Raw genomic sequence first — 16467 nt, forward strand, 5'->3', positions numbered from 1 at the left:
TTTCTATTATTGTGTATTGCACTGTACTGCTGCTGCAAAAAACACATTCTCAAAGTCATCTATAAAAATCAGGAAGAGGAGAGAGCCGAGAACGGATCTGTATGGAATACCATGGATCCCTGGTCACAGATCTCCGGACAGAATACATTCCACCTACTTTGAATGTTGTTGTTCTGCAAGTCGATTCCCCCGGGTCATGAAAACCAACACGCCACACACTTTCTTAACCACCCTGTCACCCTGTGTGGCATCTCCCTCTGGTAATCAGAATCTGGTTTAATATCACCAGCATTTGTTGTGAAATCTGCTGTCTTATGCAAAACATAATAATGGAAAAAACTGAAATACAGTAAGTAAATGGATATATTTAATAGTTAAATTAAATAAGGAGTGCAAAAATAGGAATAAAAAAGTGGTGAGGTAGCGTTCACGGGTTCAATGTCCATTGAGAAATCGGATGACAGAGGGGAAGAAGCTGTTCCTGAATCGTTGAGTGTGTGTCTTCAGGCTCCTGTACCTCCTCCCTGATGGTAGCAATGAGAAGAGGGCATGTCCTGGGTGATGGGTGTCCGTAATGATGGACACTGCCTTTCTGAGGCATCGCTCCTTGAAGATGTCCTGCATACTATGAAGGCCGGTGCCCATGATGGAGCTGACTGAGTTTACAACCCCCTGCAGCTTATCTCAACCCTTTTTCAGTGAGATCAACTCTCTTTGATCGATTGGTTTCCTCAGGCACCAGTCTCTTCGTCACAGGGATCAACCTCCGAACCTTCTCCCAACTCCCTCTGCCGTCCTCCAGCACGAGTCAGGAACTGGCCTTCTGGCCCACTCCGGCTGTGCTAACCCCTGAGCCCCCACACTAATCACATTCCCTTCCCTGTCCAACCTCTCCAGATTCTACCCTGCACCCTGGAGGAGGGGTGGGGGGCGGTGGGAATTCAGGTCAGCCAATCTTCCGGATGTGGGACGAAGTTGGGAAACCGCTGGTCACGGGAGAGCGTGCAAACTATATGCCGTGTGACGAGAATACACATAGATTAAGATGTTAGCTGTCCTGTGCTGGCACCAGTGGGATCAGCAGTTGGTCTGCCACCTGTCTTCAGGAGAAAGAGAGATAAGGAAAACAATGGAGCAGCATTTGGAGATGTTAATGAAGGGACGGGAGAGTTTAACAGAAGGACAGCTGTCAAGATCGGCTCCCCCTTTGAACCCTGAACTGTTTGAAGTGATGGACAGGCAATACCCCAGCAGGGGGATAAAAAGGGACAGGTCCGCTAAGGCAGGACACACACGACACCACGAGGTAACGAGACCCTGGAAGCGGTGCGTCTCCCACAAGTCAGTGGGAAGTTTTGGAAGGCTGGTCGTGGGACCAAGCCATAGACGCACAGGGTGGAAAGGCACAATCAGCGGGAATCTGGTGTGTGTGTCTGCCCTTGCCTGGGTGCCAGGTTCACAGCAGAGAAACGATCGTATCTGGAAACGGAGGGGTCACGGTCGGTGACCTCAGAAGACATCACAAAGGGCTCGCCTGAAAGCTGACTGCGAAGAATATCGAAGGTCTGTGTGGAAGCCGTTTGAATATTCATTCGTTTTGCTCTCTCTCTCCTTCCCCCCACTGTCCATCTCCCACGGCAGCGATTACTGTGAACTGAACTGACTCAATTGAACTGAACTTTGCGTCACTTTGAAACTGGTCATTTACCCCTAGACGACGATAGAGCTTGATTGATCCTATTATCCTAATTCTGTGTACATGTGTATTTATCATTGCTGAACTGTTGCATTTATTATCCTTTTGATTAGAGTACTGTGTTGCTTGTTTCTTTAATAAAACTTTCTTAGTTCTAGTAATCCAGACTCCAACTGAGTGATCCATTTCTGCTGTTTTGGCAACCCAGTTACAGGGTACGTAACACCGACAGCGCCAGAGGTCAGAGTTAGAGCATAGAAAAGTTCAGCACAGAAACAGGCCATTCGGTCCATCTAGTCTGTGTTGAACCATTTAAACTGCCTACTCCCAGCGACCTGCACCGGGACCATAGCCCTCCACCCCCTGCCATCCATGTACCTATCCAAACTACTCTTAAACATCAATATCGAGCTCGCATACACCACTTGCGCTGGCAGCTCGTGTCACACACCCACGACCCTCTGAGTGAAGAATTTCCCCCTCATGTTCCCCTGAAACTCCTCACCTTTCACCATTAACCCATGACCTCTGGTTGTCATCCCACCCAACCTCAGTGGAAAAACCCTGCTTGCATTTACCCTATCTATACCCCTCAAATTTTGTATTCCTCCCCTCATTCTCCGACACTCCAGGGAATACAGTCCTAACCTATTCGATCTTTCCCTGTAACTCGGGCCCTCCAGAAACAGTGACATCCTTGTAAATTTTCTCTGCGCTCTTTCAAACTTATTTACATCTTTCTTGCAGGTAGGTGACCAAAACTGCGCATGACACTCCAAATTAGGCCTCACCAACCTCTCATACAATTTCAACATTACATCCCACCTCCTGTACTCAGTATTCTGATTTACGAAGGCCAATGGGCCAAAAGCTTTCTGGACAAACACGTCTACCTGTGATGCACACAGTGCTCCGGCCTGTTGAAAGCCAGCCTGTTAGCAGCACTCTCGGGGTGTATGCACACGGACCGTTTGTCCCACTCCCACCAGGGAGGAGGCAACGTAGCAGCCACACCAGGACCTGCAGACTCAAAAACAGTTCCTTCCCCCGAGCAGTAAGGCTGATCATCCAGTTCCAGTGGTGATAATGGAGACAAGCTCCCACTACCTATTAAATAACCCCAATGACGTGCGCCTCAAACTGCGTCCAACAACTCGGTCCAGCTCCTGGCCTTCGCGTGTGGCTTAACTACTGAAGCAAGTGGAACCGTTTCCACTGACAGAAGGGGCAAAGGCAGGTTCCTGGCACATTAGAAACCAGTCGCTCCGGGTAGACGGGGCTCGTCAGCCGCGGTCGGCAGCTCATCTCGGAAAACTCTGATCTCAAACCTCCGCTGCCTTGCCGCTATACCCACCCACGAGGAAGGCTTTGGGAGTGAACCCCAAGGGAAAAAGCCGGAGCTGCAGTCCTACGCTAACTAGCTACTCCTGCGACACCGCTGGTGCCAAACTGTGTCGGTCTCTGCCGTTCCTTTGGGTTCATCAGCTGTGTGGAGAGGGGAAGCCACAGCCTGCTCTGCATATTGTACTGCCATGTTTGACCCTGACCACCAGAGGCCCCCTCTTCAACACCTAGCCCACCTCTCCACACACCCCCAATCACCACTGGCTTTGTCATCACAACACACACAAAACGCTGGAGGAACTCAGCAGGCCAGGCAGCATCTATGGAAAAGAGTACACAGTCAATGTTTAGGGCTGAGACCCTTCTTCGGGACTAGAAAGGAAGGGAAAGATGCCAGAATACTTTATCATTTCCTGCCAGAGTCACCTAATGTACGACAGTCCTGTGATAAGTGTCACTTTATGGGCATACAATCAACCTGTGTCCATAACGGCTTCTCCTATGAAGAGCATTTGGGTGGCTCTGGGATACTGCAGGAGAATTCAGAATGCAGGGTAACCTTACTGAAACCTCTCGAATATTGAAAGGTTGTGATAGAGTGGACATGGAGAGGATGTTTCCTATAGTGGGGGAGTCTTAAAACCAGAAGGGACACCTCAGAGTAGAGGGACGTCCATTTACAACGGAGATGAGGAATTTCTTTTGTCAAAGAGTGGTGAATCTGTGTAATTCTTTGCCACAGGCAGCTGTGGAGGCCAAGTCTTTTTTTTAAGGCAGGGTTTGATAGATTATTGATTAGTCAAGGTAGAAGGGAATCGGGGAAAAGGCAGGAGATTGGGACTGAGAGGAAATGAATCAGCCATGATGAAATGGCAGAGCAGACTCGATAGGCCGAAATATGCTCCTATATTTTATGGTCTTACCAGCTACCTGATGTATTTATATTTATTGTGGGTTTTTTTATTATTGTGTTCTTTATCTTACTGTGTTTTTTGGTGCTGCATCAGACGTGGAATAACAATTTGCTAATTGTTATTCCACATCTGCTAATTAAATTTGTTCACGATACTACACTGATTAGCTTAATCTCAGATAATAATGAGGCAGCCTACGGAGAAGGAGTCATCACCCTGACACAGTGGTGTCAAGAAAACAACCTCTTCCTCAACGTCACAAAAACAAAGGAGCTGGTTGTGGACGACAGGAGGAATGGAGACAACCAATGAATCTGGGGTTGAGAGGGTGAACAGCTTTTAGTTCCTCGGCATAAACATCACCGAGGACCTCACGTGGTCTGTACATACCGGCTGTGTGGTGAAAAAAGTACAACAGCACCTCTCACTTCAGACAGTTGAAGAAGTTCAGTGAGGGTGATCCTGAGGACTTTCTACAGGGGCACAATTGAGAGCATCCTGACTGGCTGCATCACTGTCTGGTATGGCAACTGTACTTCCCTCAATCGCAGGACTCTGCAGAGAGTGGTGCGGACAGCCCAGCGCATCTGTAGTTGTGAACTTCCCACTATTCAGGACGTTTACAATGACAGGCGTGTAAAAAGGGCCCGAAGGATCATTGGGGACCCGAGTCACCCCAACCACAAACTGTTCCAGCTGCTACCATCTGGGAAACGGTACCACAGCATAAAAGCCAGGACCAACAGGCTCCGGGACAGCTTCTTCCACCAGGCCATCAGACTGATTAATTCATACTGACACAACTGTATTTCTATGTTATATTGACTGTCTTGTTGTACATACTATTTATTATAAATTACTATAAATTACACTTTGCACATTTAGACAGAGACGTAACTTGAAGATTTTTACTCCTCAGGTATATGAAGGATGTAAGAAATGAAGTCAATTGAATTATTTTGTTCTCCTTTACACTTGTGTACTGGAAATGACATTAAACAAACTTGAAACTCGCAATGACTCCTTGTGCAGTTTGGACCAGCCTTCATTCAGTTACCTTTGCCGCTTGCCCGAGAGGGGCGGGGGGTGGGGGAGATAGAGATAGAGAGATAGAGAGAGAGAGAGAGAGAGAGATAGATAGACAGAGATATCAGCAGGGGAAACAGCACTCACCGTAACAGACCAGCCGGACTGTGTCGGCCTCGGCAAGCGGCGCACTGCAGAGCCGGCAGCTGGGACTGTAGTCACTGTCCTGGAGCCACTGGAGGTACGACTGAACGATGCACTGTCGCGGGGGGGGGGGGGGGGGAGGCAGACAGGTTAAATCCCACAGGTCTCCGGCACAATCCTCCCACCAACAAGGGCGCGCACCTGATCGTCACGGAGACAACCTCCGGGATCCCTCCGATCCTTTCCGAGGCTCATTCCATGCAAGCATCCCGAGATAGTATCATAGAGACACCCAGCATTAAAACAGGCCCTTCGGCCCATCTCATCCATGCCGACAAAGTTCCACTGGCCTACAGAACTGTGCAGAAGTCTAGGTTATGCACCTATCTACAGCTGGGCTGCTTCACACTATTGCACAGTAGGGCATGCTTGAGCCTTATCCCTCTAAATCAAAGATTCCCAACCATCATAGGGACCAATAACATTAAGCACAGGGTCTGTGTTCTAAACCTTTCCTACCTGTGTACCTGTCCATATCCCTCTAAACCTTTCCTACCTGTGTACCTGTCCATATCCCTCTAAACCTTTCCTATCCGTGTACCTGTCCGTATCTCTCTAAACCTTTCCTATCCGTGTACCTGTCCATATCCCTCTAAACCTTTCCTATCCGTGTACCTGTCTGTATCCCTCTAAACCTTTCCTGTCCGTGTACCTGTCCATATCCCTCTAAACCTTTCCTATCAGTGTACCTGTCCGTATCCCTCTAAACCTTTCCTATCCGTGTACCTGTCCATATCCCTCTAAACCTTTCCTATCTGTGTACCTGTCCATATCCCTCTAAACATTTCCTATCCGTGTACCTGTCCAGGTGTCCTTTGAATGTTGTTAATGTACCTGCATCAACTGCTCTCTGGCAGCTCGTTCCATGTACTGACCACCCTCTGGGCGAAGAAGTTGCCCCTCAGGTTCCTATTAAATTTCTCCCCTCTCACCTTAAATCTGTGCCCTCTGGTTCTTGATTCTCAAACCCTGGTGAAAAGACTGTTCACATTCACCCTATCTGTGTCCCTCATGGTGCTATACACCTCTATAAGGTCACTCCCTCAGTCCCATAAACTCCAGGGAATAGAGCACCAGCCTGCCAACCTCTCCCCATAACTCAGTCCCTCAAGTCTTCATAAATCTCCTTTCCAATCTCTCCAGCTGAAAGATTTTTTTTACCTTTCACAGGGTGAACAGTACTGTTACTGTTACAACATAACAATGAACTGAGTTATGGGCTGGACTTCTCGTACTGACTCGACGGTCTAAACAATCCCAGCCAGACACCTCACACTCTGGATGGCTAACCCCAGACCCACTGGCCTGATCCCAAATACACAGAGTCACAGAGAAATACAGCACAGAAACAGGCCCTTCTGCCCATCTAGTCCGTGCTGAACCATTGAAACTGCCTGCTCCCATCGACCTGCACCGGGACCACAGCCCTCCATATCCCTCCCCTCCCATCCATGTACCTCTCCAAACGTCTCTTCAATGTTGAAATCGAGCTCACATCCACCATTTGTACTGGCAGCTCGCTCCACACTCTCACCACCCTCTGAGTGAAGAAGTTTCCCCTCATGTTCCCCTTAAACTTTTCACCCTTAACCCATGACCTCTGATTGCAGTCTCACCCAACCTTAGTGGAAAAAGCCTGCTTGCATTTACCCTATCTATATCCCTCAGAATTTTGTATACCTCTATCAAATCTCTCCTCTCCCCTCATTCTCCTACACTCCAGGGAATAACGTCCCAACCTATTCAATCTTTCCTTATAACTCAGGCCCAATTCCCAGCATTACATACACCAGCTCCCTCATGAACTAGACCACCAGTGGGTCCCCTAACTCACGGATCACCGCCAAGGTCACTTAACTGACCCCTGTCACTGGATCCCCAATTCATTGGATCACCTCCCAATCACTAACGTGACCTCTAACTCACTGGATCACTGGCGAAATCATGAACTGGACCACAGTCGGTCTCCTGACACACTGAACCACCGGATCCCCTACTACACTGGATCACTGTTTACTCTCTCTGCACTGGGATGCAAATCCACTGGGATCTCCCCCACACTGGGTCATGGTTCACTGGATCCCTCCCACACTGGGATACCAAACTGCTGGATCAGAATCTCTCCCACACTGGGTCATGGTTCACTGGATCCCTCCCACACTGGGATGCTGAATCGTTGGATCTCTCACACACTGGGTCGTGGTTCACTGGATCCCTCCCACGCTGGGATACTGAATCACTGGATCCCTCCCACGCTGGGATACTGAATAGCTGGATCTCTCCCACACTAGGATGTTGAACCGCTGGATCAGAATCTCTCCCACACCGGGTCACTGGACCACTCCCCCACTGGGATGCAAATCCGCTGCGATCCCTCTCACACTGAGCTGCTGAACCACTGGATCTCTCCCACACTGGGTCACGGTTCACTGGATCCCTCCCACACTGGTATGCCAAACCGCTGGATCAGAATCTCTCCCACACTGGGTCGCTGGACCCCTCCCACACTGGGATACTGAACCGCTGGATCAGAACCTCCCCCACACTGGGTCAAGGGATCCCTCCCACACTGGGATGTCGAACCGCTGGATCAGAATCTCCCCCACACTGGATCCCTCCCACACTGGGATGCTGAACTGCTGGATCTCTCCCACAATGGGATACTGAACCGCTGGATCAGAATCTCTCCCACACTGGGTCACGGTTCACTGGATCCCTCCCACACTGGGATACCGAACTGCTGGATCAGAATCTCTCCCACACTGGGTCACGGTTCACTGGATCCCTCCCACACTGGGATACCGATCTGCTGGATCAGAATCTCTCCCACACTGGGTCACGGTTCACTGGATCCCTCCCACACTGGGATACCAAACTGCTGGATCAGAATCTCTCCCACACTGGGTCACGGGATCCCTCCCACACTGGGATACCGAACCGCTGGATCAGAATCTCTCCCACACTGGGTCACGGTTCACTGGATCCCTCCCACACTGGGATACCGAACTGCTGGATCAGAATCTCTCCCACACTGGGTCACGGGATCCCTCCCACACTGGGATACCGAACCGCTGGATCAGAATCTCTCCCACACTGGGTCACGGGATCCCTCCCACACTGGGATACCGAACCGCTGGATCAGAATCTCTCCCACACTGGGTCACGGGATCCCTCCCACACTGGGATACCGAACCGCTGGATCAGAATCTCTCCCACACTGGGTCACGGGATCCCTCCCACACTGGGATACCGAACCGCTGGATCAGAATCTCTCCCACACTGGGTCACGGGATCCCTCCCACACTGGGATACCGAACCGCTGGATCAGAATCTCTCCCACACTGGGTCACGGGATCCCTCCCACACTGGGATACCGAACCGCTGGATCAGAATCTCTCCCACACTGGGTCACGGTTCATGGGATCCCTCCCACACTGGGATACCGAACTGTTGGATCAGAATCTCTCCCACACTGGGTCACGGTTCACTGGATCCCTCCCACACTGGGATACCGAACCGCTGGATCAGAATCTCTCCCACACTGGGTCACGGGATCCCTCCCACACTGGGATACCGAACCGCTGGATCAGAATCTCTCCCACACTGGGTCACAGGATCCCTCCCACACTGGGATACCGAACCGCTGGATCAGAATCTCTCCCACACTGGGTCACGGGATCCCTCCCACACTGGGATACCGAACCGCTGGATCAGAATCTCTCCCACACTGGGTCACGGGATCCCTCCCACACTGGGATACCGAACCGCTGGATCAGAATCTCTCCCACACTGGGTCACGGGATCCCTCCCACACTGGGATACCGAACCGCTGGATCAGAATCTCTCCCACACTGGGTCACGGGATCCCTCCCACACTGGGATACCGAACCGCTGGATCAGAATCTCTCCCACACTGGGTCACGGGATCCCTCCCACCAGGTCCCCGTCGCGCCGCCCACCTTGCTGTGCTTGGAGATCAGGCAGTGCTCGCACACGTTAACACGGTGTTCGAAGCAGAAGAGGTTGGTGACGCGGCGCTTCGGGCACTTGCAGAGCCCCATGGCGTCCACTCGGCCCCTCCACCGCCACCTCTCCCTTGCCTTCTCCCTCCCACTGTCCCCGCCGCCGCCGCCGCCACTGCTGCCACGTCTCTTCCGGGTGTCGGCGCAAACTGATGACGTTCCGGTCCGTCCGCCGTCACCTTCCCTCCCGCTCTGCCCACAGGCGGCAAAGTGACCGAGGTATTTTAGATCCTAGGCTGCTGCTCTCCACCTCAACAGAATCAGATCAGCTTTCATGTAGCGGATGTATGTCGTGAAATCTGTTGTTCTGAGATTACAATACAGAATATAAGCTATAAATTGCAATAAGAAACACATACATATATGCAAAAAGAGAACAACAAAAGAAAAAAAACAGTGAACAACAGGAATTCTGCAGATGCTGGAAATTCAAGCAACACACATCAAAGTTGCTGGTGAACGCAGCAGGCCAAGCAGCATCTATAGGAAGAGGCGCAGTCCTGACGAAGGGTCTCGGCCTGAAACGTCGACTGCGCCTCTTCCTATAGATGCTGCTTGGCCTGCTGCGTTCACCAGCAACTTTGATGTATGTTGCTTGAATTTCCAGCATCTGCAGAATTCCTGTTGTTAAAGTTATTTAGAGTGCTATTTTCGTATCGGGATGGGGGCGGGTTCAGCTCCGCAAAGCCATCCAATAGCGAGGCCGGTTTTCCTGAGTGACCGGGAAATTGATAGGCCACCAATCCAATAGACGCCAAGGTGAGGGGATGGGCGGGACTATCCTCCACGCGGACAGGAGTCGCCGCGGCTGAAGGGGGACTGACGTGTACGTAGACCAATCGGAAATACGAACGGTGACGGAGCAGGCCAATCACCGGAACATGTCTATTTGACGGAACTTCTGACCAATAGGAAGCGAAGGCGGGACGTCGATCAGCCAATCGGAAACGGCGGCGGGCGATTTGAATGCCGTTTCCAGACACGAGCGCGGTACTCGGGGGATAAAGACGGGCCTAAGATGGCGGCACTGGGCAAGCGGGGTCACGCCGGAGGTGAGTGAGGTGGCTCTGCCGCTCCCCTGGGCCAGGAGCAGGGGATGGGCCGAGTGGCGACGCTGCATGCTGTAGGCGCGGGAATGAGGGGCTGAGACGAGGTGGGCGCACGCAGAATGCTGGGGGAGCTCGGCAGGTCAGGCAGCGTCTGCCGGGGTGCGAGGGAATAAACAGTCGACGCTTTGGGCCGAGGCCCGTCATCAGGGCTGGACTTCATCGGGCTCCCGAACGGCATCGGGTTTAATAATCAACAGCAAATGTGGTGGAATTTGTTAACTTTGCAGCAGCAGTACAATGCCATACTTAAACACAGAACAAAAACCGTGATCTGTAGTAAATAGTTAAACTAAACCAGCAATGCAAAACTAGAAATAAAAAAGTACTGAGGTAGCGTTCATGGGTTCAGTGTCCATTCAGAAATCGGACGGCAGAGGGGAAGAATCTGTTCCTGAATCACTGAGTGTGTGTCTTCAGGCTCCTGTACCTCCTCTCTGATGGTAGCAATGAGAAGAGGGCATGTCCTGGGTGATGGGGGTCCTTAATGATGGACGCCGCCTTTCTGAGGCATCGCTCCTTGAAGATGTCCTGGATACTACGGAGGCCGGTGCCCATGATGGAGCTGACTGAGTTTACAACTCTGCAGCTTATTTCAACCCTGTGCAGTAGATCTCAACTAACCCCCCCCCCCACCCAACCTCCTCTTGCCAGCCCGTGATGTAGTCTACGAAAATTTGCGAGTGGCTTTGGTGACATACCAAATATACTCAATCTCCTAATGAAATATAGCTGCTTTAAAATGTTGGGCTCAGGTCAGATCCTCAGAGATCTTGACACCCAGGAACTTGAAATTGCTCACTCTCTCCACTTCTGATCCCTCTGTGAGGATTGGTATGTGTTCCTTCATCTTACCCTTCCTGAAGTCCACAATCAGCTCTTTCGTCTTACTGATGTTGAGTGCCAGGTTGTTGCTGTGACACCACTCCACCAGTTGGCATATCTCACTCCTGTACGCCCTCTCATCACCAGCTGAGATTCGACCAGCGATGGTTGTATTGTCAGCAACTTTATAGATGGTATTTGAGCTATGCCTAGCCACACAGTCATGTGTATGTAGAAAGTAGAGCAGTGGGCTAAGCACACACCCCTGAGGTGCACCAGTGTTGATCATCAGTGAGGAGGATAGGTTATCACCAATCCACACAAATTGAGGTCTTCCGGTTAGGAAGTCGAGGGTCCAATTACAGAGGGAGGTACAGAGGCCCAGGTTCTGTAACTTCTCAATCAGGATTGTGGGAATGATGGTGTTAAATGCTGAGCTACAGTCAATGAACAGCATCCTGACGTAGGTGTTTGTGTTGTCCAGGTGGTCTAAAGCCATGTGGAGAGCCACTGAGATTACGTCTGCCATTGACCTATTGTGGCGATAGGCAAGTTGCAACGTCCTTGCTGAGCCAAGAGTTCAGTCCAGTCGTGACCAACCTCTCAAAGCATTTGCTCACTGTTGATGTGAGTGCTACCGGACGATAGTCTCGGGGAGAGAAGCCATAATTAGAAAATGGGTGCGGGGAAGGATCAGTCATTATGAGGGTGTTGTGTGTATCCTCTGTCATTATGGGAATGTTTGGCCATGACAGAGCAATGAGTAAGGTGTCTTTTTTCATGACTTTGGTGTTGTACCTGTAAACTAAGTGGCCTGCCCTCTGGAGCAGATTGGTGCAGGGGTCCCCAACGTCTTTTCTGCCAAGGACTCCCTACCATTAACTGAGGGACCCCAGGATGAAACCCCTGGTCTAATGAAGTGTGTACAAGAGTCTGGGTCATAACTGGGCACCATGGAACATTGAAAGATAATTTAAAAGCTGCGCAAGGCAGTTTGCATAAAGTCAGATTCTCATGTTGGAGGCCCCAACTTGGCCAACTCCATCACAGGCACCAACCTCCCAACATCTGGAAAAGCTGGCATCCATCATTGAGGACCCCCATCACCCAGGACATGTCCTCTCACTGCTACCATCAGGGGGGAGGTACAGGAGCCTGAAGACACACACTCAACGTGTTCCCTTCCGCAATCAGGTTTCTGTACAAACACTACCTTACTACTCTGTTCTCCTTTGCACTGTTTTTATCTTTCTTGTTATAATTTAGAGTAATTTTTTGTAGGTATTGCTCTGTACTGCCGCTGTGAAACGATAAACTTCTCAGTATATGTCAGTGATAATGAACGTTGTTCTGATTCGCAATCAGGTTTAATATCACCGGCGTATGTCATGAAACCTTGGTCCTGAAGAAGGGTCTCGGCCCAAAATGTCAGCTGCTTACTCTTTTCCGTAGATGCTGCCTGCCCCGGCTGAGTTCCTCCAGCATTTTGTGCATGTTGTGAAAGCTGTTTACTTTCTGCCAGCAGTACTTTGCAATAGGGTAATAAGAGGGGAAAACATGAATTATAGTCAGTATTCTGTAATTCTGCTGGCTGGGCCTCTACTCCCTGAGCACAGGCAGAGACTGAAGACTGCAGCACCAGCAGTGAGGACAAGGGAAGCACGGGAGTGCCTACAGGACTGCTTTGGATCGGTGGGCTGGACTGTATTCAGGCATTCATCTTTGAATCTGGATGAGTATGCTGCAGTTCTTACCGACTGCACTAAAACCTGTGGGGATGAATGTGTGCCTACAAAAACTTGCTGAACATTCCAAAACCAAAAGTCGTGGATGAACCAGGAGGTCCGTCATCTGCTGAGGGCCAGATCTGTGGATTTCAAGTCTGGCGACGCAGGTCTGTCTCGGGTATGACTTGCAGAGGGCCATTTCAAGAGCGAAGAGACAATTCAATTGAGTTTGGGGTGACATTGGATGCATGACAACTCTGGCAGGGTTTGAAAGACATTACTTCCGACAAAGCGAAACTCTGTAGCATGAATGGCAGCAATGCTTCACTACCAGATGAACTCAACGCCTTCTATTTACGCTTTGAAAGGGAGAACACAACTACAGCTGTGAAGATCCCTGCTGCACCTGACGACCCTGTGATCTCTGTCTCAGAGGCCAATGTTAGGCTGTCTTTGAAGAGAGTGAACCCTCACAAGGTGGAAGATCCTGTTGGAGTACCTGGTAAGGCTCTGAAAACCTGTGCCAACCAACTGGCAGGAGTGTTCAAAGACATTTTGAACCCCTCACTGCTACGGGCGGAAGTGCCCACTTGCTTCAAAAAGACAACAATTATACCAGTGCGTAAGAAGAATATTGAGAGCTGCCTTAATGACTATCGCCCGGTAGCACTCATATCTACAGTGATGAAATGCTTTGAGAGGTTGGTCATGGCCAGAATCAACTCCTGCCTCAGCAAGGACCTGGACCCACTGCAATTTGCCTATCGCCACAATAGGTCAACGGCAGACACAATCTCAATGGCTCTTCACATAGTCTTGAATCACCTGGAGGATACAAACACTTATTTCAGGATGCCGTTTGTCGACTATAGCTCAGCATTTAACACCATCATTCTCACAATCCTAAATAATAAGTTACGGAACCTGGGCCTCTGTACTCCCTCTGCAATTGGATCCTTGATTTCCTAACTGGAAGACCACAATCTGTGCAGATCGGTGATAACATCTCCTCCTCGCTGACAACGCTTGCGTACCTCAGGGCTGTGAGCTTCTCCCATTCCTCTACTCTCTGTATACCCATGACTGTGTGGCTAGGCATAGCTCAAATACCATCTATAAATTTGCTGACGTTACAACCATTGTTGGTAGAATCTCAGGTGGTGACGAGAGGGCGTACAGGAGTGAGATATGCCAACTAGTGGAGTGGAATGTTGCCACAGCAACAACCTGGCACTCAACGTCAGTAAGACGAAAGAGCTGATTGTGGACTTCAGGAAGGGTAAGATGAAGGATCACATACCAATCCTCATAGAGGGATCAGAAGTGGAGAGAGTGAGCAGCTTCAAGTTCCTGGATGTCAAGATCCCTGAGGATCTAACCTGGTCCCAACATATTGATGCAGTTATAAAGAAGGCAAGACAGTGGCTATACTTCACTAGGAATTTGAGGCGGTTTGGTTTGTCGACTAAAACACTGGCAAACTTTTACAGATGTAGCACGGCCTGAAGATTGACGTGTCGGCATGAAGTGCGAGGTGCATGTTTATTTAGCGAGACAGTGTGGAACAGACCCTTCTGGCCCAGTGAGCCACAATGCCAACTAGACCTGATCTAACCCTGGCCTAATCGCGGGACAATTCACAACGACCAATTAACCTACTGACCCATACGTCTTTGGACTGTGGGAGGAACCACGCAGTCATGTGGTACAAGCTTCTCGCTGCACCGGACTTGATCTCCGAACTCTGAAACAGTGTGGCTTTAACCTGCCACACTGCCACGGAGCCCCCGTAAAATAAGACAGTATAATGTCACTGGCAAGCTTATCATAATATAACAAGATCATTAGTGAGGCAGGGTGGAGATGTGTCTCTACCAAAGGAGGTGTAAGGCTCGCCAGCCTGCAGGTCACCCTTGGTCAAAGGTAGCACCGGCTTAGCCCACGATCAGGGTCGCGTGAAGCCGTGGGAGCAGGTGGTGGATGGTCGTACGAGCAGCCGGTGCAGATCACAATCCCTGGTTACGTGACCACTGACGCCAGGCAGACAGTCTCTCAACAGTGTTGATAATGGCTGGGGTCGCCCACCTTGTAAAGGCAGTGCCCAGAAGAAGGCAACAGCAATCCACTTCGTTGCCCAGGTTCATGGAAAGACCACGATTGCCCACGTCACGCGACAGGACGCATGAAAGATGAAAAGTGGCTGGTGCAGGATGAGAGTGGGGGTGGGGAGGTGACAAGATCGTATTTGCCCAGGGGGATAAATTGGGATTGTTCTATGTGACGGCAGTGGACGGTTCTCACCTCAAGCCGCAGAGGCCCAGGCTGATGGTTTCACTCTGCCCATTTTTCAGGTGCGTTCTCACTGGCAAGGAGAAGATCAGCAACGGAGAGTGAAGAAGTGCCGGTGAGTGTAATGCGTGGTATGTTCAGTGATCACAAACGTAATCAGTTGCCTGATGCATTCAGTAGGTCCTAGTGTTCTCTTCCGTAGCCCGCTGTCCACTTCAAGGTTCGACGTGTTGTGCGTTCAGAGATGCTCTTCTGCACACCACTGTTGTAACGTGTGGTTATTTGAGTTACTGTCACCTTCCTGTCAGCTTGAACCAGGCTGGCCAATCTCCTCTGACCTCTCTCATTAACAAGGCGTTTTTGCCCACAGACCTGCCCCTTACTAGATTTTTTTTCCCCCACACCACTTTCTGCAAACTCGAGAGACTGTTCTGCGTGAAAATCCCAGGAGATCAGCAGTTTCTGAGACGCACAAACCACCCGATCTGGCACCAAGTCATTCCACGGTCAAAGTCACTTAGATCGCATTTCCTCCCCCATTCTAATTGGTCTGAACAACAACTGATCCCCTTGACCATGTCTGCATGCTTTTATGCATCGAGTTGCTGCCATGTGATTGGCTGAGTAGATATTTCCAGTAACGAGCAGGTCTGCCTAACAAAGTGGCCACTGTGTGTATGTTGGTGCCTGAATGTGTGATGACACTTGCTGCCCCCAGTACACCCCTAGGTTGTGTTGGTTGTTAATGCAAATGACACGTTTCACTGTCTGTTTCAATATATGTGTGATCAATAAATGAATCTGAATCAGAGACTGTATATGATTTTATTCGCAGGTTTTTGAACCTGAATCTGAGAATGTATGTGATTCTTTTATACACATTTTTGAGGAATTTAAATTGGTATCTGTTATTAGGGTAATGAAGAACATTGGGGCGGCCTGGTAGTGTAGTTGTTAGTGTGATGCTTGACAGCACGGTGTCCCGGGTTTGATTCCTGTCGCCTGTCGGTAAGGAGTTTGTACGTTCTCCCTGTGACCGTGTGGGTTTCCTCCCACACGCCAGAAACCTACGGGTTGGGAGGTTAATTGGACACGTGCATGTAATTGTGCGTCTCGGGCTCGCTGGGCCAGGAGCGCCTGTTACAGTGTTGTATCTTCAAACTCGCAGATAAATAAATTACAATTCATGCGGTCCTTTACAAAAACTTCCCACCGTTCCACATGACATAAGGTGGCCATTCCCATTCATCCTGTCGATCCTGTGCTAGTTTTAGAAACAATACCACAGTTTTATTTCAAAAATGATTGTTTAAT

At 50.1% G+C, this 16467-nt stretch overlaps 2 protein-coding genes across 3 annotated transcripts in view; one reads left to right on the forward strand and one right to left on the reverse strand.

The window, feature by feature from the left end:
* Positions 1-9359, reverse strand: part of zfpl1 (zinc finger protein-like 1) — a 20254-nt gene extending 10895 nt beyond the window's left edge. The window contains exons 1-2 of one of the 2 annotated variants that reach the window (XM_063036250.1): positions 9144-9359; positions 5128-5239 (exon numbers count right to left, since the gene is read on the reverse strand). In XM_063036250.1, the coding sequence (XP_062892320.1) occupies positions 5128-5239; positions 9144-9245 (214 nt within the window). In that variant the 5' untranslated portion in view covers positions 9246-9359. The remainder of the gene's footprint in view (positions 1-5127; positions 5240-9143) is intronic. The other variant, XM_063036249.1, reaches the window with a different exon arrangement.
* The window catches only part of cdca5 (cell division cycle associated 5), a 20476-nt gene continuing 13252 nt past the window's right edge, over positions 9244-16467 (forward strand). Inside the window, exons 1-3 of the mRNA XM_063036189.1 lie at positions 9244-9416; positions 10119-10258; positions 15216-15268. Of these exons, the coding sequence (XP_062892259.1) occupies positions 9244-9416; positions 10119-10258; positions 15216-15268 (366 nt within the window). The remainder of the gene's footprint in view (positions 9417-10118; positions 10259-15215; positions 15269-16467) is intronic.

Source organism: Mobula hypostoma, chromosome 30, assembly GCF_963921235.1.
Source record: "Mobula hypostoma chromosome 30, sMobHyp1.1, whole genome shotgun sequence".
Classification (NCBI taxonomy): domain Eukaryota; kingdom Metazoa; phylum Chordata; class Chondrichthyes; order Myliobatiformes; family Myliobatidae; genus Mobula; species Mobula hypostoma.